The sequence below is a fragment of the Papaver somniferum genome, chromosome 1 (assembly GCF_003573695.1).
Source record: "Papaver somniferum cultivar HN1 chromosome 1, ASM357369v1, whole genome shotgun sequence".
Lineage (NCBI taxonomy): Eukaryota > Viridiplantae > Streptophyta > Magnoliopsida > Ranunculales > Papaveraceae > Papaver > Papaver somniferum.
The window spans coordinates 240375770-240402582 of NC_039358.1; the positions used below are offsets into that span (position 1 = coordinate 240375770).

The 26813-nt window shown below is 36.8% G+C and overlaps 1 protein-coding gene across 1 annotated transcript; it reads right to left on the reverse strand.

Moving 5' to 3' along the window:
* Positions 1–11172: 11172 nt before the first annotated feature.
* LOC113339368 lies at positions 11173–13075 on the reverse strand. Its single transcript, XM_026584658.1, has 7 exons — positions 12939–13075; positions 12730–12816; positions 12414–12635; positions 12168–12326; positions 12043–12087; positions 11772–11918; positions 11173–11695 (listed from the first exon to the last, which is right to left on the reverse strand). Exons 1-7 carry the CDS (start codon positions 13059–13061, stop codon positions 11312–11314), a joined length of 1167 nt encoding a protein of 388 aa, XP_026440443.1. The 5' UTR covers positions 13062–13075; the 3' UTR covers positions 11173–11311.
* Positions 13076–26813: the final 13738 nt, after the last annotated feature.

The following is a 26813-nucleotide window of genomic DNA, read 5'->3' on the forward strand; positions in this document are numbered from 1 at the left end:
AGTTGTTCTAAACTCTCATTTCAATCGTTGAAACTTCCTTAAAAGACGACAATGGGTGTATCACACATACCATTAGCTTTTAAGTGATCGAATGATCCATAAGAAACTTCCCAAGATAACATCAAATGATTGTCTCACACAAGTCATATAAGATGTTCAAGGTAATTTTCACATGATCATCTTTTGACTTAATATTTAGTTTCCAACAAATAAAATATTTCCAACTGAACTCTTCAAGAATATGATGAAAATATCTAAATCAAAAGCTTCCAACACATATTTATAGAAATAGATAAGCGAGATAAACTCGGCTCAAAATATCAAATGTGTATAATTTAAAAATATATATAGCTATACGACTTAGTCTCATTAGAAGATAAAATAAAATAGACTTTTGAGTGATAGATAAGTTTTAGTCTCCATATACCTTTTGTTGATGAAGTTACTCCAAGCTCTTCAGTAGATCTTCGTCTTCAATTGGTGAATGTCGTGAAGTTTAAAGCTCAACTACACATTCTATCCTAATCCGAGACATAGTTATAAGTAGACTAGAAATCAAGTATATAGTTTTGATCACCTAAACTTGAAAAAAATCTTGAGATAACAACGCTTGCGAGTTCGACCGAGAAGTGCTCTAACATGTAAGACCAAATTATTAGTTGGTTATTTTGAAGTGACTAATATTATAGGCTGCTCTTCGGGAGTATAAGACCATATTATTAGTTGGTTCATGTTCACCTTGATCTTTGTATCAAAATACGAAACAAAAAGAATAAAGAATAGACATATCTGTAGAAGACAAATTTGTTTATAAGTCTTCGACTTTGGGTCTTAGCAACTCTTAGTTATGGGTGAGATCATCTAAGGGAATCAAGTGCTCAGACTCCGGCGTGGTTCTAGAGGCGTAATGAACGCCACTGTACCTAAATTGGTGTGAGACTTGGTTAGGGCTCAACTACAATCCATTCCGAAGTTAACTTGTAGTAGGATAGTGTCTGTAACATTTTAATATATTCTGGTGTTCACTCTAGACTAGGTCCCAAAGTTTTTCTGCTTTTGCGATTTCCTCGTTAACAAAATTTCTGGTGTTTGTGTCATTTCTTTTCCGCATTATGTTTTGTTATATAATTGAAATATCACAGGTTGTGCCTAGTTCAATCAGTTGATAAATACGATCTTGATTGTTGGATAGAAATTGATTTATACTAGGGCATTGGTATCTGGTACCATCCAAGTTATTCTCATATCAATCAGTCTCACGGATTTCTGTCTTTCTGATTTACTAAATTGTATTGATGAAGAGATAAAAGCTCTTTGATATCTTTCTCGATTGAGTCTCACATTTATGTTGGTGCTCTCGAAATTATATTAAAGTTTACTCCATACATATTTCCGAACGAAATATTGAGTGTGGTTGTTATACCCCCGCGTTTTCATTTTACCACTTGTTGCAAAATTCCTTGGAAGTCTAATGCACTCAAGAAATAAAGAATGTGATTGGTTTTCTATAAAGGAAATGATGTTTGGAATACACACCAGAAAGATAAAGAAAATTCATATCAATACTGAAATTGAGCTATATGATAACTTTTCGTCTCAACTGAAATGATGCTTATCCTACTGCTCCATCATTCCCAAAATATTGGAAGATAAACAGATAAAATATGATTCAACTGCGATTAGCCGAAGGAAATCTGTATTTTTCTAACATGGGAAACTGAAGTTCGATGGAAGACATTGGAGATGGATGTTTTGAAAGTTTGGCTTCGAGTTTATTTTTTGAAGGAGTGAAAAGGAATCTGTTGGATGACATCACGGCATGCAAGATGCATGATCTAGTCCATGATCTTGCAAAAGCTGTTGTTGGAAGTCATGAATTTGTGTTAGAGCATAGCTCGGTAGACCTCGCATGCGTTTCTATCTCAAGCATGTTTGTCAATGTTAGTGATCAAAACTATGAGTCTTGATTTCTAGCCTACATAGCTAAGTCTTGGACTAGGATAAAAAATGTAGTTGAGCTCAAGGACTTCATGGAGATTCATCATACAACAACGAAGATCTACTCAAGGAACCGTGGAACTTCATCAACAAAAAGGTATGTGGAGACTTGAACTTATCTATCACTCAAAAGTCTATCTCTTCTATCTTCTACTTCTTATGAGACAAAAAGTTGTATGCTATATAGACTAGATCATACACATTTGACATTAAGAGCTGAGCATTCATTTCTTATTTTATTCTCGAAATCGTGTGTTGGTAAAGCGTTTCTCTTTGATCAAGTTTATCTTCACCTAGTGACGAAAGTCATGAAAAGTTTCAATCACTTTGAGAATTGCTCTGACGTGAATCGGTCTGTGAATAACGGCTACATAGCATCCTCTGAGAATGTCTCAATGATTGAAATGAGAGTTTAGATTATATAACCATGTATTCCTTGAACCGAACTTTTCGAACTTTGTTGATCAAGAGAAATCAGAAGGATTGTGGAATTGGCTTGCCAAGTCCGCGAACCCAGTCCGCAGACTCAGTTCGCGAACTGTCGGAAGTTCTCGACCGAGAATTTCTGCTGGATTTTCCAAAACTCGTTTGTGTGCTAAGTTCGCGAACTCAGTCCGCGAACCCAATCTGCGAACTGGCGGAAGTTCTGTTTCCGAGAATTTCTGTTGAGTTTGGAAAACTCAACCGGGTTACTTAAGTCCGCGAACTTGTTTGTGAACTTAAGAGGTTATGATCTAAAGATGTGCTCTGAACATGAAATATTAAATTACTAAGGAATTTATGCAAACCGTGGATATAATTTTCATGAGCCGATTCTAATCGAATCGAATCATTTTTGTTTCAATTTTGTCTTGTGTAGTTACATAAGATCTCAGAACAATTGAACAACTCTTTAACTAGTTCATTTGAGTCACTTGAACTAGTTATGGTGAAGAAGAACAAGGTTAATATAAAATGCTCATATGGTTAACCTTTTGGGTTACTATGTTGAACCAACATACACGTACACGTTTGGGCATGGTTTTCGCAAACCCAGTAAACGTCTACCCAAGTGTGTGTGACAATCTAAGTTTTCGATCTAACGGTTGAGAAATATTAGCTTGATTCTAAATCAGGTTTTCATCTAACAGTGAATATGGATTGCTTTGTAACTAAGGCAAAACCCTGATTTGAAGGCTATATAAAGGAGACATCTAGCATTGGGAAAAACTAATCCCCGCACCTCTGTGTGATACTAGTGCGCTCGCTAGAGTCGATTCTCCTTAAACCTTTGGTTTTCTTCTCTAAAACCAGGTTAACGACTTAACCGATACTACTTTTATCGTAGTTGTGTGATCTGATCTTGCATCTTCTATCGTACGAGTATAATCGATTGATTGGCTTGAGATCGTGAGAGTTCTCCGATAGGCAAGATAAAGAAGTCACAAACATCTTCGTATCACTGTTTGTGATTCCTCGACAAACCGCCTGTGTAGTTCGGAAGGATTGTAGAGAGGCGATTGATTAATCTAGGCTGTTCTTCGGAATATAAGACCGAATTATCAATTGGTTCTTGTTCACCTTGATTTCATATCTTAAGACGGAACAAAACCTAAGGTTTACCCATTCGTATGACCTGTGCACGTGTGAATAGTAATTGGGATCACCATGGTATGAACCTTTTGTTATCGTGAAAAATCGAGAATAAGGACTAAAATAATTTATTATAGAAAAGAAGTTAAAACTCCGCGTACATAATAAGGCTTCTTCCAAAACCCTAATAGAGAGAATTAACTATCCATTACAAAGAAGAACAACCAAAAGAAATAAAATCTTAAACTATTTTATTGTGCTCTGACTCCGGCCTCCCCTTCCTTGATTGAATATCACGGTATATATAGGTCCACAAGAATCCTACCTACCATTTTAATTCTCATTATTACATCATTAACCCAATAGAATTTTTCCATGTGGCAAGTAGCAACAAAAATCACCAATAAGAATATGCCACGTCATCTATGCCACACATAATATATTTGATTTTACTCCACAAAATATTCTCACTTATTTTGTTTATATGGCTCATAATGTCACATGCATGGACATTGATCTCCAAAGGAAAGAAATGATATTTCTACGGGACCACAAAAATTCTGTTTTATTCTCTTTATGTTTAATTAATCTTCTTTCCTATTTTGTATTTCAAACTTCCATAATTCTCTTACGCATGTGCATGTGTCCCAGTCGAGCATCTTTGTGAATGAAGTTCGCATTTAACATTCTTCCATTTGACATTCAAGTTTGGGTCCATTTTCTTCCCGGTATCCAATAACTCGTATTCTCTGCATGTAAGCTCAATTTTAGCTGTTTTTCTCGCCAGAGCCCATTTTATTCATTTACCAACAAAAACAAAATAATAATGCAAATTAGTACAAAAATGAGCACCAACAATATATATTATCAGGATTAATTAAGACAAAAATACGTGTCTATCAAATACTCTCAAACCTATATTTTACTAGTCCTCGAGAAAAAATAAAATGAAAATAAGAATCCTAACTCACTGTCGCAGGCATCGCGGTTGCACTTAGCATGTGCAACGAGCCTTTAAATCCCTAGGTGTCCCTAGTGGCCGAGTTATAGTCTCGAGAGGGTTTATTAGAGGTTACCCACAAAACCTTTTACTCCAAATTGGTCACAAGTATTCAAAAAGGTATGATGACATACATATTCTCAATCTATCACCAAGTAACTAGAATGCTAAAGAAATTAAAGGTATCCGCTCAAAAGCTGAATAAAGAAAAGGGGAGAGATATCCGCTACACATCTTCTATACTGCTAGATAAAAAGATATCCGCTACACAGCTAGATAAACATTATGAGATGCATCCGCTTTACAGCTGGATAAGATTAGGAGAGAGATAAAGATGAGAGGGACATCTGCTACACAGCTGGACAAATTACGTGTGACAAGCTGAACCAGTGTTAGAAACATCTTGCGCCAGATGGAAAGCGGACTAACAAAGCAACCAATATGCATCTCTCTTTGACTCTCTCATAATGCTCGGTAAAAACAACGTCTTCTTCGGCCTCAACTGTTGATGATAAACTCTTGAACTTCGTAGAACCTTGACAATTAACTCTTGCCTTCGATTTCTTGCTTGAAACTTCCTTATTGATTTCTAATTCCCTATGGCCTTATTGAACAAAACTAACAACATTTTTTTTTTTTGAAACACAGTAATAACAAGACTAATATCTACATGGCCATGAGACAAGGACTTTTGCACTTGGATCTTCACAACTTGTAATATCTTGGTATCATGAACTTCAACAACTCACATCGTTTGATTTTCTTTGTTCTAAGTCTTCAACTTTGATTTTGAATTTTGCTTTTCTTTCTATTGTTGCTTATAAACCTTAAACTTTCTTCATAGATTTTGATGTCGCTTCGCTTGTTGATGATGATAAGTTTCTACTGAGAGAGAGTCGTAATCCAGTAATTAAGACTACATTGCGAGGTTTCTTTGTCTTTCTGGCATTTCCTTCTGACCTAATTGTCTTCCCATCATGGATGGTTAGGTCCATCACGATTACCCTCTAAAAGGTAAATTTTCTCTCCTGAGTGTCAATGATCTCAATGTCTTTTTCTCTAATGTCTCACTAGAATGTTATCACTAGCAATTCGAATTTCCATCTTTTCAGTGAGAAACAGTATGTAAACTTAGCTAACTGAATACTATGTGACACTAGAAGTTTAATAATGCAACTAAAAAGTTTCTCCTATACCCCCAAACTTAATTCTAACATTGTCCTCAATGTTCTAAAAATAAAATTAAAAGCATGGACACGGAGAAACTGTTATCACTTTCAAAGAAATGAGGAGATAAGGAAAGATATTACCTTGTTGCATGAGCATGGGTTACCTCCCAAGAAGTGCTAAGTTTAAAGTCTTCCGCCAGACATGGGATAAATTAGTCACCACATAAAATCATAAAGTAGTAGCCGAAACATATGCGGGTCATTAAAACCAAATAAAGCTACCACAAATAAAAGGAATCTGAAACATGAATTGAACAAATTAAGCATACCCTTGTCTAGTTTCCTGTTTAAGACCACTACATCTAGTTGTGGTTCAGGTTCAGGCTCTATGAAAAGGTCTAGATAAAATATTTTCATGGGATACATTTCCTCATATCTAAGATCCAAAAGTTCATGTTTAAGAGTCTGGAAAAACTCAAATAAAAACTTAGAAACACGTAATAATAACCTGAATAATTGGGGATCTTCTAAGTCAATTAGATTTGACTCACACAATTGACCACAATGAAAGTGGTGGCCATTTTTAATAAAATGTGTCGACGATTCTAATTTCCTAAAATAATTAGGTTTAGTTCCAAAAACTATATAATGACACATTTCAAATTGAGATACTCCCGCATTTGGTAAATAAAATTGTGGTGGGACAACAAAGTCAATTATGGTATCATGGACCGGATTAACCACATCAACCAGAGGATGGGGTTCTATCAACTGAGCTTCTTTTTGGACATAATTACATTCGGGAAAACGTGCATGAAGATAGTCTTTTAATATAGTAGAGGAACATACGTCAAGTCCCAAGTTAGGGGACTTTACAAGAGTCACGGGTAAACCACGGGGAAACTGATATTTACCCCCAAACCTAGAGTTGTCAATATCCTTGGATAAACTAGTCACAATTTCCTTAATTTCTAAATTATCAGATTTTGGAAATGGTATTTTATTTGTTCTAGGTTGTAATCATGTGGTTCTACATTTTTATTATCCTTAGCAGAGACTATTATTTCTGAATCGCTAGACCCTAAAATACTAGTATCGGGATAAACTCTTTTCTCTAAACCATCATCAGCTTCATAATCACAATGACATACTACACCGTCTAAAACAATTGTATCCTTAGACAAATCCCCATCCTTTTGAATAGGTGAATAATCATTAATATTATTAGGATTTGAACTAGAAATAACATTATCATCATAAGGCTCAATTGGTGTAACAATTTCCTCGTCATTATGACTACATATTTCAAACTCTTCATCGACACTATCCTCATCATCATCATATGAAGATGGTTGAACCTTATCTAATTTGTAATTAAGTTCATTTAGAGCAATACTTAAAGCTGCAATTCTTTCCTTCGTATCTAAGTTATACCTGAGTGACTCTTCATAAAATTGTTCCCTTAGTATGTCTCTCCTATTTAAATTTTCAGTCAACTGCTTGAGTGAATCTTCTAAAGAAAGACTAGGATCATAAGAATTATTTTATTGCAACTGTTTCATTAAATCCTCCAAAGACGGAGAACTTGCATTTTGGCAATTATAATATTGCTCATTTACCCATTCGTATGACTTGTGCACGTGTGAATAGTAATTGGGATCACCATGGTATGAACCTTTTCTTGTCGTGACAAATCGAGAATAAGGACTAAAAAAATTTATTATAGAAAAGAAGTTAAAACTCCTCCTACATAATAAGGCTTCTTCCAAAACCCTAGTAGAGAGAATTAACTATCGATTACAAAGAAGAACAACCAAAAGAAATAAAATCTTAAACTATTCTACTGTGCTCTGACTCCGGCCTACCCTTCCTTGATTGAATATCACCGTATATATAGGTCCAGAAGAATCCTACCTACCATTTTAATTCTCATTATTACATCATCAACCCAATAGAATTTTTCCATGTGGCAAGTAGCAACAAAAATTGACAATAAGAATATGCCACGTCATCTATGTCACACATAATATATTTGATTTTACTCCACAAAATATTCTCACTTATTTTGTTTATATGGCTCATAATGTCACATGCATGGAGATTGATCTCCAAAGGAAAGAAATGATATTTCCGTGGGACCCACGAAAATTATGTTTTATTCTCTTTATGTTTAATTAATCTTCTTTCTATTTTGTATTTCAAACTTCCATAATTCTCTGACGCATGTGCATGTGTCCCACTCGAGCATCTTTGTGAATGAAGTTGGCATTTAACATTCTTTCACTTTTATTTTTAGAAAAAAATATTATTAGAAAATGATGTTGACATTCAAGTTTGGGTCCATTTTCTTCACGGTATCCAATAACTCATATTCTCTGCATGTAAGCTCAATTTTAGTTGTTTTTCTCGCCAGCCCATTTTATTCATTTACCTACAAAAACAAAATAATAACGTAAATTAGTACAAAAATGAGCACCAACAATATATATTATCAGGATTAATTAAAACACAAATATGTGTCTATCAGACCCCGGCTTTTCAATTTGCAATTGTCAAGCAAACTGAGTTTAAAAATGATTTTAAAGGTTGTCGTTTAAAGTTAATATTTGATGATGAGCTATCAACAACATTTCCAGAAACCTAGACTAGTGTGAAGATGTTGCGGAATATTATCATCCTTAAACCAAGCAGTTGTTTGGACCTTAGAAGGTTCTCAAGTAATAAGCATTTACATGTGTTACATTTTGGTAGTCTGGGCGGAGATTTATCAAAATTGCGGTATTCCAGTGTTTAACTGAGGCATTTAAGGTACCTTCACCTTTCTTCTTTTGACCTCAGTGAAGTCACAAATGATAAGTCCATCCATAAGTTGTATAATCTGCAGACATTGGAAAAACCTTAGAATGTTTTTCTACTTTAAGAAAGAAACACCCACTTGTATAGAGAAATTAGTGTTGCTTCAAGGTTTATCTTATAAAGTTCCTGAAAATTTAATGAACAACCAGAATGCAGTAATGGGGGATTGCAGATTTAGGAAATCTAAACTTTCTTGAGGCAGTATTTATTGATCATCTTCAGAACGTAAAATACCCAGTAAATGCTGAGAGACCAAACTTGAAAGGAAAACAAAAACTTTTTGTATTGCAACTACGTTGGTATGAATAAATGTTGCGGATGACATGGGAGTAAGTCGTGCAGTTTTCAAGTATTTGAAGCTTTCTAGCGTAACAATAGTTTGAGAAGGTTGAATATTCTTAACTTCATGGGGTGTGAACTTACCACATGGATGTGTGTTTCATCTTTTCTTCCAAAGTTGTAATACATTGAATTTGGAAACTGCAGAGAAATTAAACAACTTACAACACTTATTGGGAAGCTCCAACATCTTAGGTTTGTTACTTTTATAAGAATGTCTTTGACGAGTTTGGATACTGGTGGATTTTCTTCGTTACTTCAACTCAGTCTTACTGATATGTTCCTTCTAAAAGAGTTATGTTATTCGAATCCTTTCATTCAATATCGAAACGTCAATGGATGCAACAACTTGTTTGAAATTCTTTCCTTTCCTAAAATTGGAAAAAATCGTCAGAAAATTATTGAACTAAATTGGAAAATGCCGAATCTCTCTTACATCTCTTTTTTTTTTTTGGAAAATATAGAGGAGCTTGTAGTCTTCCCACTAAGAATACCCCACAACAATTGTAATCTTCAAATGTTGTCAATGAAATAGTTCAATCAATTTCAAGGCTTCCGGGAACTATACATTGGTTTTGGTGGACTGCCCAGTTCTAAAGTTTCTGCGAGATTTACGAGGATGCACTTTTATTGGTAAATTAGTATTGCGCTCAATTGTATGGGTCGTTGTCTTATGATTTGAAATCCCTCCACTTCCTTAAAGAACTCTACATTGATTTTATTCAAAGAGACGAGACACAAGGAGATCCTTATGACGTTGAAGAGCTAATTAAATTGATGCACAAGTAACAGGTATTCTCTCCGCGTTTCTTTTTTTATAATCTCACTTCGGATGAATATATCTCTTATATCCATATTGTTTTTGTGCAATCAGTTAAAAGGCCTTCGGTAAATTATGTTGAATTATACAGTGGCTCTCTTCATAGATTTAATATTCTGTCTTTCCCAGTTCTTAAGTGTCTTCCAGATTGACGACCATGAGCTTCTCATCAGAAATTTCTCATTTTTGATTTCCTACAAGTGAATGAATCTTTAACCTATGATCTCAAATCCCTCTCGTTTCTTAAAAAGAATTGTATATGGATGTTTCAGTGAGACTAGCGTCGAGGAGATCCCTCTCATTAATCCTATTTGTTTTATGAAATTGTATTTATACTTTGGTCTCAACTGTCTAAGAGTGTGAATTCAGTGATTATCAGTACTGTCTCAGGGATGATGCTGAGTTGATTCTCTGCTAGTTGGTTGGATTTTATTTCTTTTATCTGAATCCTCATGAGTAAAGGATGAGTGCCTGCATTGAATTACTTTTGATTGGGTTTGTCTTTTGTTGGTAGCTGCATACAAATGCATTGCGAATTTATAAAAGCAGTAGAGATATTAAGCTGAGACAAGGACTTGGTTGATTTAATGTTTGAAAGCACTAAGTTCCGATGTTGTTTCCCAACACCTTGGATGGTTTTGTTCTTCGAAGAACATACGGATCTAACTCTGCTATTAGTTTGTACGTCTCCGTTTTCATATGTCCATTGGATGTATAAAATTTGATTTTGTAACAATTTCACCGTTGTAAGCTTCTTTATTGTATAAAAGAATGCTCGATTTAATATCCTTCCTGAAAACATTGATCCTATGTTTCCTGGACTGTTTTGATGACTTATTTATCAACACTTGCAGAGTTGGTTAGTCAAACGAAAAATGCTAATTGTTTCCTTCCCTGTAATCAAATTGATAATAATTGATGCTAATGTTGTATCAGTTGCCTTATATTATTACTCGTCTCATGCATGCATTGATAAATGAACTTTGTAAATATTAATAACCTTGATGTATGAAATTTTCAAAACAAATAAAATGAAAGAGATATTTTTTAAATGCTACGCATTCAACCATTGATATATATCATTATAATTGGGAAATCATTAGTAAAAACCATAACCATTTGTATCATGAGGTAAAGGCATTCATATTCCATTGGGGGAATGTTGAAAATAGTTCCAGGGTTACTCTTTTAAAGACTTAGTCACTCATTCGAAAGTTATGATCGATAGAATGTAACTCTGTAACTTTCAAAATGGGGATCTTTTAGGTCCTATTACATTTTTCTTTTATACAATTTCAACCTTACTTTTGAAAGAAAAAAAAATGATAATCATCACTAGCAGTTTATATTCATAACTCAACCCAATAAATACGACTGAAACACAAAGAAAAAAACAAAATTGAATTTTTGGTCACCCGGAAAACAAATCCATTTGTAAATAAAACATGAGATCCTACAAATAATAGTGTTGATAGTGAATCCACCCTCCCCTTCATTATTATAAATGTATGAAATTTTTAGAAAATGAAGAATTACTTTCCAATTCATTGTATTGGATTATTGACATTTATCACTATAACCGGGACCCCCATAATAAAAACCATAACCATTTGTATCAAGATGAGTATCATCAATCTCCAAATCATAGCAGGTTGGATTCGTAATAAGTTTCTCAATGTTTTCCGGGTTTTTGGCCGTGTTATTTTGGTCAAATAGTTGAACCCAATTAAAATAACTTGATGTTCCTAAATGACCTTCGGAAGGTAAATGACCGCTACCCATTTGAGTCTTAGTATGTCGTCTTTGATCTTTCCAATTAGTGATTTCTCCACCCCAAGATACAGTTGTTGCCATATTTGATAACTGTTTGAAGAGAGAACTTGGGTAGTAACCGACCTGAGTACCTTGTATTTGTACCCACCAATTTCCACTACTTTGATCCTGTCAAATATCAACGTTTGTTGTTGGAGTAAGTTGATAATACAATATGTAAAATTGATCATTTTTATTTTCTTACCTTGTGAATACCGAAGGTGGCATCTTTTTGACTACCTTTGAAAGTGGATAACTCAGTGAAACTGCAATCAGGAGCAATACTTGATGATGTTTGTACAAAACCATCACAGTTAAGATTGTAACAACCTGTTGAACCGTATCCGTCCGCCTGAAAGATATAATATTATCGAATGGTTCGATTTTCTTGAGATAATATCATTCTTACAAAAATAAATGTGTTTTTGCTGATCTAATAGGCCATTCCATATAACAAAAGAATTAATAATACTTACCGTAAAATATATGAAAAATCTAGTAAGGTTGTCACCGCGACCCACCTAATTAAAAACAAAGAAAAAAAATTAACGTACAAAGAGAATGTAGATTTGTTTACATATAGTTTTTGATGAATACTTACTATCCATCCGGCTTCAACTGTATCGAAAATGTTTTCTCTTGCACCGATAACCCAAATTTGGGATATACTAAATTCAGCAGGTATTTCAAGAACCGGTCTCCATAAATTTATTTTTGCTTGTGCTCCTAATAGGTTGCCATGCACACTAATCGACGCATACTGTATAATGTATATAAAGACAATTATTTTTAAATTATCACTGTACATTTACACAAGTATTTAAATAAAGATATCTGAATATAATACCTCATGGATCTGTGCAGGGATGAGGTTTGGTTGCAATGCATTAGTTATCTTATGTGGTGATGATTTTGGATGGCGATAATTATGCAAAAGGTGATCTTTTCCTTTCCTCCGAATAGGGATGGATCCTTGAGGACATGATCCATATTTCTGCCAAGTTTGTGTAAGTTGAAGTGTCCCAAAATTATTCGATTTCATTCCTTTTGGGTACGAACTTGGGGTCATCTGTTTATAATAATAAAAATGAAATAATCAACATTAATAGAGTTTGAAAACATATAGTATAAGATAATGTATGTAAGAGAACAGTAAGTATAACCTGTATTGTATGATTATAAAGCAAAGGATGATTAAGACTAGGTTGTCTGTAAATATCATAACAGTCGATGATCTCATTCTTTCCGGCCTATAATATAAAAAAAAAACAATAAGGTAAGTATTACCATATGTTAATGTTATTGAGTACCTACATAGATCAAATGTGTATGTACACCGTACATTACTGTAACTAAAAACAATACACTTTACCTTAATGGTTTTTACTATTGATCTGTCGACCACATTCGAAACCGCTCTTCCTTCTAGTAATTCTCCATTTATGAAAATTGTTAATATGAGAACCCAACATGCTAAGTCGATAAATTTAGACATTATTATCCAATGAAACGCACAAATGTAATAAGGTTGATGTAGAAGACTGGTCATAAGATTATGTATATATAGATATGTATAGAAAATTTTGGTATAATATCTTATTCATTAATTATAGTATTTTGATAATAAATATATTGATTAATGAAATTGATCTCCTGACTGAAAATCCGGTAGTTAATCTTTGACTAAATCTCTGTACCGTTAGATCCAAGTACATGAGAGGTTGATAATAAGTTCAGTATATGGCGCGGAGGGAGTAGTATCTTATGGTTTGAATGTATTTATGGTTTTAATGTATTAACTGCGGGATGGAGGAAGTTGTAATGGTTTGAATATATTCTATTTATTGCCGATTATGGCATTATTTGTTGAGGAATTGCAAGCAAATGTTATTTTCTTCCATTTTTTTAGTTCTTAAACGTCGTGGTATAAAAATGGAATAATGGAATGATTGCCATAAAAAGATATTATCTTTAATTATTTAAAAGGAATAAAATCTAGGTATTGAAGTAAAATCTATAAAATATGGGTTTGAGCGGAATAAAATCATATCTCTTCTCCAATTTTGTCGGGTAATCTTGCTATCATAGTTTGGATTATTTGCTAAGTTGATGCGTTTTGGTTGGTCTTTTGTATGATATTTTGGTGGATTTTGTCCCTTAGTTAATTTCCGGTGATGTCCAAAGTTTTTGGTAGTTGAGATCACTTCTTGACATATTCGATGAATACCACATTACTTTTACCCCAATTCACAAGCCTTAAAAGCCTCTGTTGAATTTTTTGAGAATTTTCATGTTTGTGCACCATCCCTTTATTCGAAAATGTGGAATCAAATCCATCAAAATCCTATTTTTTTCTTCTTCTTCCTCCTCTTCTCAGATTTCTTTGTAATTCCTTCGCCACCACCTCCGCGACGCCATTCATTCACCACCACCTCCGCCGTAACCGGCACCGCCACCTAAAACATCATACACAAATCATTATCAAAACCCTAACCTAATTACCATACTTAATTATCAATGAGTCGTTCGTCCAGATTTACCGCGTAGAACACCGTCACCGATGCAACACCACCTCTATCACTCCTTCAATTCAAAGAAACCAGCACCACCACTATCAATTGGTTGAGCGAGAAACAACAACTCTGACTTTAACTTGAATTGTTAAATCTAAGAATTTCACAAAATATAAAAAATTCAAAGTTCAAAAAATGATCAATTTGAGCAATTTATATATCTATCAAATCTAAGGAAACAACAACAAATAACCCAAAAATCCAAACATCATTTCTCTGAGGTAAGTAAATAAAATAAAGAAAAACAAATCTGGAAAGAAACAAAGGTAAACAGTAAAGTACAGGGATTTCAGGTCAGGTCACGTCCCGGTAATCGCGGGTGTAAGAGATGATGAACCGGGTCAGGTCAAAACCGCACCCGATTAATTAGCCCAAAATTAGTGCAATAGATACTAGAATTAGGCATCAACTTACTCTCACACTCATCTCCATCGTAATGAATGTAACTATTGGAAATCCAGTAGTACACCCAAAAGGAAAGTAACCAAGATCTAGGGCCATTTCGTGAAATAATTTATTACTACTATCAGATACCTCCTTTGCTTTGTCCCGGTTACAAATGGTCCCATGATATCTATTACCCACATGGTGAAGGGCCATACACTCAACACAGAGTTTAAGCTTGTGGATGGTGCATGTATTCTTTTCCCAAATCTCTGACATGCTTCACACCTCGTGGAGATATCTTTCGCGTCTTTGTGCATGTATGGCCAAAAGTACCCTTGTATCCTGGTTTTGAGAGCTAGTGACCTGGTTCTGCTACGGTTACCAGCGTCCCCATAGTGTATTGATTTCATGATTTCTATCCCCTCTTTCCGCGAAAATCATCTCATCATCGGACCCAAGTACGATCTCTTGTACAGGATTCCTTCACGCAACTCGTAATTCGTGGACTTACTTTTAATTTTATTTGCTTCTTGCCTATCTCGTGGGAGATATCCTTTCATCAAATATTTATAGACGGGGGCTCGCCAATCATCATTGCTTATTTCCATATCCCCTTCTTCTATGATCATCACCTTGGGATCCTTTTCCTCTCTGCTTACTGAGGGTTGCATTAACCGCTCAATCAAGATATGCCCGATTTTTGAATCCTCAATCATTGAAGCTATAAAAGAAAGGGATTCCGCATGTCTGTCATTGTCTCGGCCTATGTTTCTCTAAATAATTCTTTGTATCTTCGTTGAATATTTCTTCACGAGTTGTTGATAACTTTGCATCACCGGATCAACTGCATTATATCTTCCTTCGATTTGACGAACCACTAGCTGTGAGTCACTGGTAATTCGTACTTCGTCTAACCCCATTTATATCGCAATCCTTAAAGCTTGTGTCACTGCTTCGTACTCAGTTTCGTTATTTGTTGCTTTGTACTCCAACCGGAAGCAGAACACTATCCTGGTCCCTGTGGGCGAAGTGAATATTATCCCTACACCTCCTCCACAACTGTTTGAGGCTCCGTCGACGAATATTTCCCTCCTCCTGAGATGACTCTCCTGCTACATCCATCATTTCCTCTATGCCCTCATCTTCTTCCGAAGAAAATTCGGCGAGAAACTCTGCGATTATGTGTTACTTCGTAGAAGTCTGTACTTCATACTTTAACCCAAACTGATCAATCTGGGTATTCCATCTCTCTACTCTTTCGACTCTCTTCGAATTCTTCAAGACTGATTCTATGGGGATTCTGGTAAGGACTTTAATTTTGTGGGTTTGGAAATAAGTCTGTAACTTTTGTGATGCGTAAAACAATGCCAGTATTAATTTTTCAATCTTTGGTAATTCCTCTCTGCAGAGTTGAAGGTTTTGCTGACGTAAAAGATTGGCTTTTCTACCCCTTCTTCGTTTCGAAGTAGAACTGCACTAAGAGCATTTGATGTTGCCGCAAGACAAACCAACAACTCCTCCCAGGGTTCTGGTTTCTGTAAGATTGAAAATTTAATAAGGTTCTCCTTTATGCCCTTTAATGCCTCTTCACACTCTTGAGTCCATGCAAACTTTACTCCTTGTTCAAAATGTCAAAGAAGTGTTTATATTTATCCGACGACCGCGAGATAAACCTTCCCAATGCTGCCAACTGTCCGTTTAACTTCTGCACATCCTTGATGGTGGCGAGTGAGGGCATTTCTAATATGGATTGGACCTTTGCTGGATCAACTTCTATGCCTTTTCGCGAAACTATGTGGCCCAAGAATTTCGCCGATTCAACCCCAAAGATGCATTTTATTGGATTCACCTTCATTTTGTATTTCCTCATCTGTTTGAAAATTTCTTTCAAATCGTCCACATGATCCCCCGAATCCTTTGTTTTAACAAACATGTCATCTACATAAACTTCCAACTTCGTGTGTACCCATTTTGCGAATATTTTCTCCACCATCCGTTGGTAAGTTTCCCCTGTGTTTTTTAGTCCAAATGGCATTCATGTGTAGCAATACAGCCCTCTGGGAGTGAAGAAAAGTTGTGTGCTCCTGGTCTTCCTCGGTCAAAGGTATTTGATTGTATCCACAATATCCATCCATGGACGACAACCTTCTGTATCCAGATTCCGGTTCTACCATCTGTGGGATGTTTGGCAAGGGAAAGCTATCTTTGGGGAATGCGATATTCAGGTGGCTAAAATCAATACATATTCTTATACCACCATTCTTTTGGGGCACGATTACCATGTTCGCAATCCAATCTGGATACTTCGCTGGCCTAATGATTCCTGCATCCATCATTTTCTGAAGTTCCTTACCATTTGCTCATGATAAGTCGTTGTGATATTCCTTATCGTTGTCTTATCAGCTTGATTGTCGGGTCTAGCTCCAGTCTATGACATGCCACTCGTGGATCAATTCCCGGAATTTCCTCCATGCTCCACTCAAATATGTCACCATATTCTTTTTGCAATTCAACTAGCCTTGCTTCTTCTTCCATTTTCATCCCAATTTTTATAATCTTAGGTTCATCATCACTCCCCAAGTTTATATCGTTTTTTGGTTCCACCACGGTAAAGTTCAAGACCGGCTCTCCTAGTGGTGTTGGTTCCTTTACTGATTTCGCAAGCTCTCCCTCCTCTTCGGGTATCTCGTTGGGTATTGCTCATCCTTCTTTAGCTCTTGCCATTTATACCCTCAGGTCTTACTCTTTTTCCAACTCAAGTATTTTCCTCTTTCGTTCCTTCTTTCTTTTCAACCTTCCTTCGTAATTCTTATATCCTTCTTGTTGATTTCCTCCGTGTCCGCGCCATTTCCACGTATTTCTCCGATCCCACTAGGCTTGGAAACCGCAACAATTGATGGTAAGTTGATGCGACTCCTTTTATCCCATGGATCCATCGTCTTCCCATGAGGTAATTATAGGGTGACTCCACGTCAACCACATAAACGGTAACCGTTCTCTCTAATTCTCCTGCAAATATCCTCACACGTATCTCGCCTTTTGGTTTTGTCGCCACCCCATTGAATCCGTATAATGTATATGCCGAAGGCTCCATGTCAGAATCCTCGTACCCCAAAACTTTGAACGTATGATAAAAGAGGACATCTACTGAACTCCCCATGTCTACCAATATCTTGTCCACGACCCATGCTATTCCTTTAAGTCGTAGTCTTTCTTCCCTTAACGAATGTTTACAAACGATTAGGGTGATGACCAATGAGTCAATATGTTGAATTCCTCTTTCTGGTGCATCCTGTGCTGAAAAAGATATGTCTCTCTTTTGCCATTCTTCTAGTGGCTCTTTCTTTTCTACCGGCAATATCACGTTCCCTTCATAGTCCACCTTGTGTATCCTTGAGAGAACGTTATCCTGGAAGTTGAGAAAATCTTCCTTCAAATGTACTGCAAAATTGCAGCCAAACGGCTTCCCTCCCTGGTTTTCTTTGACTTGGTGCTGTTCTGCCAGGTCCCCATAATGTCATGGCGGTGGTGTTAATTCCCGGTCCTCTATATAATGTGTGAGTTTCCCTTGTTCCATGAGGTGAATTAAGATCTCCTTGACGCTCCTGCAATTGTTTGTATAATGTTCGTGAAAACTATGATATCTACAGAACTCGTGACTCTTATTTCCATGAGCTGGTTATATTCCCAAATTTGGTGGTGTAGGGACTTCCTCAGTCAGTATCACTTCCTCCCATATCCTTTCCACATTCGTGTTAAGCCTTGGGAGTTCTAACTCTGTCCATGCGTTTACTCCCTGCTTTATTGACTTTAAGCTCTTCTGCTGGTGTCCTCCGGCTTTATCACTTCGTGTCTTTCGATCCTTTCGTAATGACTTTTCCTGCTTTCGGAAAACCCGCCTCAGCTCTCCTCTTGGCGTTGCTTTCATCCCTGCATGAATCATAGAGGTCAACATGACCTTTTCATCCATCCGTTGCAATTTATCTGTCCTTTGCGAATTTCCCATCTGAATTCTCAATCTTCATAGCTCATGTAAGATTTCATGCTCCATAATCCCTCTTGCTGATTCGTCAATGTCTCTTTATCGCCCCTTGCGTTTTCTTTCATCCTCGCGTCTCCTTTCTTCTTCTTCGTATCTTATCTTATGATTTTCATCTCTCGCCTCCACTAGCAGCCTCCTTAGATCTCTTTCCCGGTTGTGTCCTTCTAGCAACCTTCTTTTCTGCAATCCTCGTTCGTCCTCTTCCTCGTAATTTTAATAAGGACTTTGCTTCCGATATAAAGTCCTTATCCGAGACGAAGCTGTTATCATTTCTGAATTAGCGTTTTCTTCTTGTGAGAATCCAACCTCCATTTTGCTGCCACGTTCGTATTTCTCTCGTTTCGCCTGACTGCCTCGTTTTTCCATTCCTTCTTGCCTCTTCTCTCGACGTAGTGTCTTACTTGGTTCTTTCGATATCATGTCCTTATCACCACCGTTCTTCTCCACCTCTTCTCGATTCTCTTCCCCTTCCGTAATAGTCCCGGCTTTCACGATTCAGATTGGTTCCATCATGGATTCACCTTCTACGCTCAGCTTGCCTTTTTGTTTCCTTATGACTTCTCGTCTTTCATCTGCTATGGACACCTCTCCTTTCTCTCCTCCCTTATGAGCCTCCAACCGCTTGCTCCTTCTCACCACCGTTTGGGGTTTCGCTTGTCTTGGTTTTCCTGCCATCGTTCGATCCTTGTTGAATCTGGTTTTTCGTCTGCCGCCTCACCAACTTTCTCTTCCGGATCTTAGATCTCAGACACGAATAAGTTACCAAATCTACTGAACTTTTCTGCACAAAACAACTCGCCTGGATCTCAAGCTATTATGATCTCTAAATGGTTTTTCTTTCTCTCAAACTCTTAGACGAGGATGAATCCCCAATCTAAGTTCCCTGTTTCTGGATGCCAAAATGTAACTATTGGAAATCCAGTAGTACACCCAAAAGGAAAGTAACCAAGATCTAGGAAATGTTAAGTTGTATAAACTAGAAAATCTTTATTGATGAATTAACCAAAGAAACAAAATACAAGTTCTTGACTACAAGGAAACACTAATCTCACTCTCTAAGCTAAGCTATCTTCTCTCCAAAATCCGATCCTTCATGCCTTGCCCAAGGACCTCTATTTATAGGCCAATCAACCCTAATGGAGTACATCTCATTTTACTTCTCCAAGTTCTCTCGGGAGCGCTTTATACTTCTCCCAGGGCATTTTCCATAAAGTTTTTTCCCCTTCTTTCGCTGCCTTCACATGGGTTTGTTGGGACACCTGTCTCTTTTCTTGCTCCCAATATATTTACTTCGCGATTTATCTTTTCAACCAAGTTACCGTACTTCTCCCTTTCAGTTTCGTCGTTGATATCTTGTTGGATACTCCATTGATCCTTCGTAGATCATATTCTCCTAATGGGTTACTTCGTCAAGAGACATTATCTCGCACATGATTTTTACTTCGCCAATTAGTCAACGATGGTGATTCTGACTTGATTTGACAAGTCACTGACGAAGATTCTCAATGAGGAAGTAAAATAAGCTGTACTCCATTAGGGTTAATTGGCCTATAAATAGAGGTCCTTGGGCAAGGCATGAAGGATCGGATTTTGGAGAGAAGAGAGCTTAGCTTAGAGAGTGAGATTAGGGTTTCCTTATATTCAAGAAATTGTATTTTGTTTCTTTGGTTAATTCATCAATAAAGATTTTCTACTTTATACAACTTACAATGTCCTAGATTTTGGTTATACTTTCCTTTGGGTGTACTACTGGATTTCCAGTAGTTACAATGAAATTAAGGAGCATGAGTTGGTTCTCAATCTCTTCCTCACCATGATAACATACTAAACGATGTAGACAATCTGTGTGGCTGAAAGCTGGAAAAAATTATTATTAATGAAGCGGTAGAGAAGACTGCACAACAAAGTTTAGAGAAGGGAAGGGAGACGGAAGGAAAAAAAAAAAGGTAGTAGTCTGTTTTGGTTAAGACAAATGACGATTTGTCAATATTATCCTCATCTGTTCTTTTAACACTTATTGACAGGATGTTAAGGGGCGTAACAAGAACTACACATGGAGTGTTTTAAGTTTAACTAGGAGGCGGTCTATGGGCCAGTTGTCAATATATCCTCATTTGTTCTTTTAACACTGGTTGACCATGGTTCATGGATCGGGAGGTGTATGATTTGACGGTGGAAGGGAGACTAACCTTGCGTCACATAAAGTGCACAAAGAAAAACATCCAGGAGTTAAAGATTTTTGAACTTAAATACTGGCGTGGTAATTAAATTATCGAACACGCCGGTACATGTAAACTACGGACAAAGCCGGCACAAAGTACTGGCTTGGAACCTTACATATCGAGCAAGCCGGCGTGGCGAATCCCGACATTAATGTTCAAAAAAATACAATGCCAGTACTGTTAAAAATTAGATCCTCTTTTTCAAGTGCAATTCCGGAATGCCGGAACATTAATCGAGAATGCCGTCACATATTTCCGGCTTCGATTGTTTTGGCGATACGGTCGTCGAGCATGCCGGAACTAGTGCCCGGCATAATAGTTTAATTTTATTTGGAACTAATTCAGTTTTCTTTTCATGCATTCCTTATATTGTGACATACATTGATCCAACAAATTCCAAGCTTGGTCCGGATACATCCGAATACTATAAAATGCCTCCGTTATGTTACCAAATACCTAGTTTTTAGAACTTTATGTGGGGATTGCTTGTAATTAACCTTATAATCTCCCTTTGTTGTCCTTATGTAGGGCATAAAAACTCTAGAGGAAGCAATTGCTTGGGAAAAAGAGACGGCTCTTAAGAACATGTGTGTGTTGGCGAGGAATACCCAACGTTTAGATAATCGTTTTGAGATGGTTTGTGAGAGAAGTGGGCAATACAAGAAGAAAGATAGCCATAAGAGAAAGGGTTATGTATATCTGAAGAAGACTAATAGGGTATACAAGACTCATACGAGGAAGTATAATTGCCCCTTTAAGCTTGTATTCTATCTAAGAGACAAAGAAAAGGAATGAGATTGTACGGTGTGGTTTGGCCGTCATAACCACCGGGATCCGAAAGATTTTGTTGGTTACTCCCTAGTTGCGAAGCTAAAACCTCGTGAATTCTAGGATGTAAAGATAATGACCAAAGCATATATCAAACCAAGAGTGATTCTCAGAGGCTTCAAGGAAAAGGATAATCGGAACGTTTCTTCCGTAAGTACAATTTACAGTGCACAAGCAACCATTAGAAGGGTGGAATGGGAAGGGAGGACCGTTATGCAATAATTTGAGAAGATAGTTTAGGATCACAACTACACGCGTATCATTAAAAGAGGGCCAAATGAAAAGACCCTTCAAATATTCATTGCGCATCCTTTGCTTTCACAATTGTCTCATACATGTTCTGGTGTTCTTATGATGGGTTGCACCTACAAGACAAACAAATACAACATGTCGTTGTTCAACATCGTAGGAAAAACATCAGACAACGTATCATTCACACTGGCTTGGTGTTTAATGGAAAACGAGAGGGATCACAATTATCATTGGGAAATTATTGTTCTCGGAAAATCAATTTCTGAGGGTCATCATAACCGATCAAGATGACGCACTAATGAATGTTATATCCGACGTATTTCCGGATGCACAAAATTTCCTATGTACATATCATATAGGTCAAAATGTGATAAAACATTGTCATGCTTTGTTTGAACCCTCTAAGGAGGATATTAAGAAGAGAATGGTTGCTCAACTAGAGGAAGATGTTTGCAAGAAGAAACTATCACCCGAAGAAGAAGAAGATGAAAGAGGAAAGATTAAAGAGCGACTGGAAAAAGAACACGATGAAAATAATAAAAGGTGTTTGGAATTTCTAAACAATTGGGAGAAAGTTTATTAGTCTCTTACCGAGGATATATATGAAAAGAGATTGAACATGTTTGTTGCCAAATATAACGAAGTGTATCCAAGTGCCGTCTCATATTGTCGGGATAAATTGTTTGATAAGTTCAAGGAAAAATTTGTGTGCGCATGGAAAAATCGGTATAGACACTACGGGAATGAAGCAACTAGCATAGCGGAGTCCGCTCATGGGAGATTTAAAGATCTCATCCAGTCCGTCCCAGGAAACGTGGTTACGGTCACCGAGGTAATGGAGCAATACTTTAAGACTGATATCGATGGGATCAAGAAGGCCTTTGAGAAAAGCTCAATGGAAAGGATGGCATCAAATTTTCGATATGGTAATTTTCTCCAAGGAATAGAATTCAACGTCATGCATTGGGAAATACAACATATGATTAGAAAAATGGAAAAAGAGATAAACTACGGCAAACCAGGTGATGTGTGTATTTGTCCCGACATGTCTTCATTGGGGCTTCCGTGTAAAGTATTAAGAAGTTATACCGGCATGGTATTCAACCTAATTTTAACGGCCGTAACAAGTTTCCAGTGTGGTCTTCATCCTAAATCGAATGCTGAAACATAGTTCCGGTGTGGTCTTTATCCTAAATCGAATGCCGAAAGTTCCGGTGTGGTCTTCATCCTAAATTGAAGGCCGTTACATAGTTACGGCGTGGCATTCATACTAAACTGAATGCCGGAACCACTAAAACTCAACACTTCCAGTTAGGGTTTCGCGATTTTGACCTAAACCCATATCTACAAATCAATTGAAACACTAATTAAACAGTTTTAAATGACTTACCTTCTCACATAAGCCATATTTCTGAGTAGTTGATCGTCCGATAACTCTTTTTCTTCGTGTTCTTGCTCTTGAGCAATCAAAGCAATCCTCTTTTCTTGTTTTTATTGAGTAATCAATTCTGATTTATTTTGTGGAGGCATCTTATGGGTTGGTTTTAATCGACGAAGAAATTTTTGATTGAACGATTAATCGTCGATGAAGAACGGTTCCGGAACTGAGAGAGCATGGGGGATAAATGATTTGGTTTTTAGATTTTAAATTTAAGTAGAAAGGGTATAACAGCCTTTTCATAATGTTTTTTAATTAATCTAAGGTGTTTTAGTGTTTTCTCCCCAAAGAACACCCCTTAGCAGACACCTTTGGTTGGGGGAAGTAATTCATATCCCCCAATTAGTTTCCATATCCCCAATCGCGCTTCAAAAAAAAACGTGGTGACATACTAACATCATTTAGAAACATTTTTTTTTTATCAGTGAAAGCTGGGCCTCACCCCTCGGTTAGGCCTAGCCAGACGGGATGACCCCACTGCCAGCCCGGACCACCTAAACCCCAACTATATTCCAACTGCACCTGTTTTGTGTTTACAACGGGAAATGATCCCGGGTCTCCCCTATGAAGAGAAGGATGAGACTCCATTGTGCTGGTCACAGGGTTCTCATTATTTAGAAACATTTGCTACCAAACCTAAATGGGTTTTTCTTTTAGGATATCATCATTTTATCTAGCTCCTTTAAAATCCTAACTCATATGAGCCCCCATGTTGAACGGTGACGCTCACCATTCAACGAGAGAATAGTTTCCACATTCACTGAGAGAAGATATTTCGAGAGGGCCACAATCGCTGAGAGAATAGTTTCCACAATCACAGAGAGAAGAGATTTCGAGAGGGCCACAATCGCTGAGAGAAGAGTTCTCACGTTAAACCTGAAGAGGACACTTGGCGATACTCTATTGGTCAAGGGTTTATATCCCTAATCTTATGTGGCTCCTCTTGCTCTGTCCGTTCTCTTTCTCTTGAGTTTTTCTTCTGCTATTCAATCCCGCTAATCCAGTTCCCTAAAATATGATTTTCTCTCTATAAATCGAGTTATAATTTTGCGAGAACCAATCATAACTCCATCTTCAGATACAAAAACTTTTTCATTCCCTCAAGACCTAAAACCCTAACTACAACTGCAACATCTGTTGATTCTCCTTTAATCTCATCTTCGTAATGGGAGCTTTTTTTTGTGAAGCATCCACCAAGATAATTGTTAGAACTTTCTTAAAACTTGGTATTTTGTTCCCCTGTATTTGTAATGGGAGTTTTAAATCTGGTAGTGGTTATAGCAAAAATAAGCTCTAACTACTCAAATTTATCATTAGAGTTTCTCATACAAAAGTAGTTAGATTTCTGACCATGCATGGTGTTGACTATTAGTAAAATTACATTCTGAATCGTTCATATGTATGTCAGGATTGAGCATGAGTTGATCCATCCAGAAAAAATGGTTCTCTATTTTTATGAAATTGATAAGTGCAGGGTTAGGGAAAGTGATAAGTGCCAGAAGGATAAAAGGGAGATAATTGATGGAGATGATTTCAACATGTTATCTTCTTGAATATAAGAAGAATATACAACCAATAGTACTTCGATCAGGTTCTACTCCTCTAAAATCCTAAATCATACGAGCCCCATGTTGAACAGTGACGCTCACCAAAGAGAGAATAGTTTCCACATTCACTGAGAGAAGAGATTTCGAGAGGGCCACAACCGCTGAGAGAATAGTTTCCACAATCACTGAGAGAAGAGATTTTGAGAGGGACACAATCGCTGAGAGACCTGAAGAGGACACTTGGAAATACTCTATTGGTCAAGGGTTATAACCCTAATCTTCTGTCGCTCCTCTTCCTCGGTCTGTTCTCTTTTTCTTGAGTTTTTCTTCTGCTATTCAATCTCGCTAATCCAGTTCCCAAAATATATGGGTTTTCTCTCTATAAATCGAGTTATAATTTTGGGCTAACCAATCATAATCCTATCTTCCGATACTTAAACTTTTTCATTCTGACGACCTAAAACCCTAACTACAAATACAACATCTTTTGATTCTCCTTTAATCCCTTCTTCGTAATGGGAGCTTTTTTTTGTGAAGCATCCACAAAGACAATTTTTAGAACTTTCTTAAAACTTGGTATTTTTTACCTGGCGTTTTTAGGGGCCACTCAAAAGGATTTAGGGGCCAACAATAAAACAAAAAAGGTCACCCAAAGGGAAAATGTAGCCAGCCCTTATCTCGCGTAATTCGTAATGACGAATTTACCCTTACATATTCGGAGGATATGATAACATTGTTATCCTACGATTGCAATCGGAAGCCAAAATATTACCCAGACTTCCGATTGTAGTCGGTGCAGTATTAGAATGATTTATGTTTCATTTTTTCCATTTCTTTTTCATTTTTGAGTTGTTAGAGTTATAGAGAAGAAGGTGAAGTAAAAAAGGGAAAACCCATTTTATCACTACAAAAATGGATGGATATGAAGAAGAAGGTGAGAATCATGGCGAAGAACAAAATGTTGAGGGTTCACGACCGTTTAGAGAAGACGATTTGGGGTATATGTTGAATGATCCAAACTTTTGTGGAGAGGAAAACCTAGACGACCCTTTCATGGAAGAAAATGGAGAATCGCCCGATATTGAAGCTAACGATGCATGTAAAACACAGGTATTGTGTTAAGAAACTCAAATACTCGATTTGCATGCTTTTGTAAATAAGAAAAACCGATTATTGCATGCATTGAATGCCATGAACTACCCAGATTCGGTAGATAATTTCTAGAATAAACTTACGAATATAACACACTGAGTACCAAATATGTATATTCGGTAGTTTCAAGATACTAGTTTACTGCCGAATATGAGAAAAAACCCCAAACTGGTTTTCCAAAAATATATACATTCGGTAGTTATGTAGAGTTATTTCCCCCCGAATGGCTCCAAAAACGAATTCCTCAGAAAATTTCAAAACTCAGTATTCTTATCCTTTACAATCGGTAATAGTTTAACATTATTTGACTGCCGAATATAACAGTGGCCTCAAAATAAAATTTCCGAAAACTTGAAAATCGGATGTTTATCAATTAAAGTTATCTTCCGGTTATTTATATTCGGCTGGTTTACTATATATTTTAGCTTCCGATTATATCATTTTTTGCACTCAGTAAACTGTGTACATTCATTTGCATAAATCGGGTGTTTTGGGTAACCGATAGGATTCCGAATATAGAATATTCGGAAGTTTGACTTATTTTATAACCTCTGATTATTGTATAATAATTTGTTGCCTTCATATGCAGGCCGTGGTGGGCCCGGAGATGTGTGAAAATTAAGCGCAATAAAAACGGGCCTACAGTAATACCGCAAGTGCACGGTCGTCAGTTGTAGCTCGTGCAAGTAAAAGTCGATCCACAGAGACTGGGAGTGTTTTGGAGTTTTCTAGCTATTTTGGGGTCCTAAATTGTTGTTGGTTAACTATGAAGCCTTTTGGGATTTGGGTACCTTTGGATTATAGGC

What these genes read in the sequence shown, in the direction of transcription:
- LOC113339368 (XM_026584658.1), bottom strand. Translation starts at nt 13,061, where the DNA reads ATGTCTAAATTTATCGACTTAGCATGTTGGGTTCTCATATTAACAATT. An exon ending in CAATAGTAAAAACCATTAAG is followed by an intron (nt 12,817 to 12,938) that starts GTAAAGTGTATT and finishes TTTATATTATAG; the next exon opens with GCCGGAAAGAATGAGATCAT. An exon ending in CCACCTTCGGTATTCACAAG is followed by an intron (nt 11,696 to 11,771) that starts GTAAGAAAATAA and finishes GATATTTGACAG; the next exon opens with GATCAAAGTAGTGGAAATTG.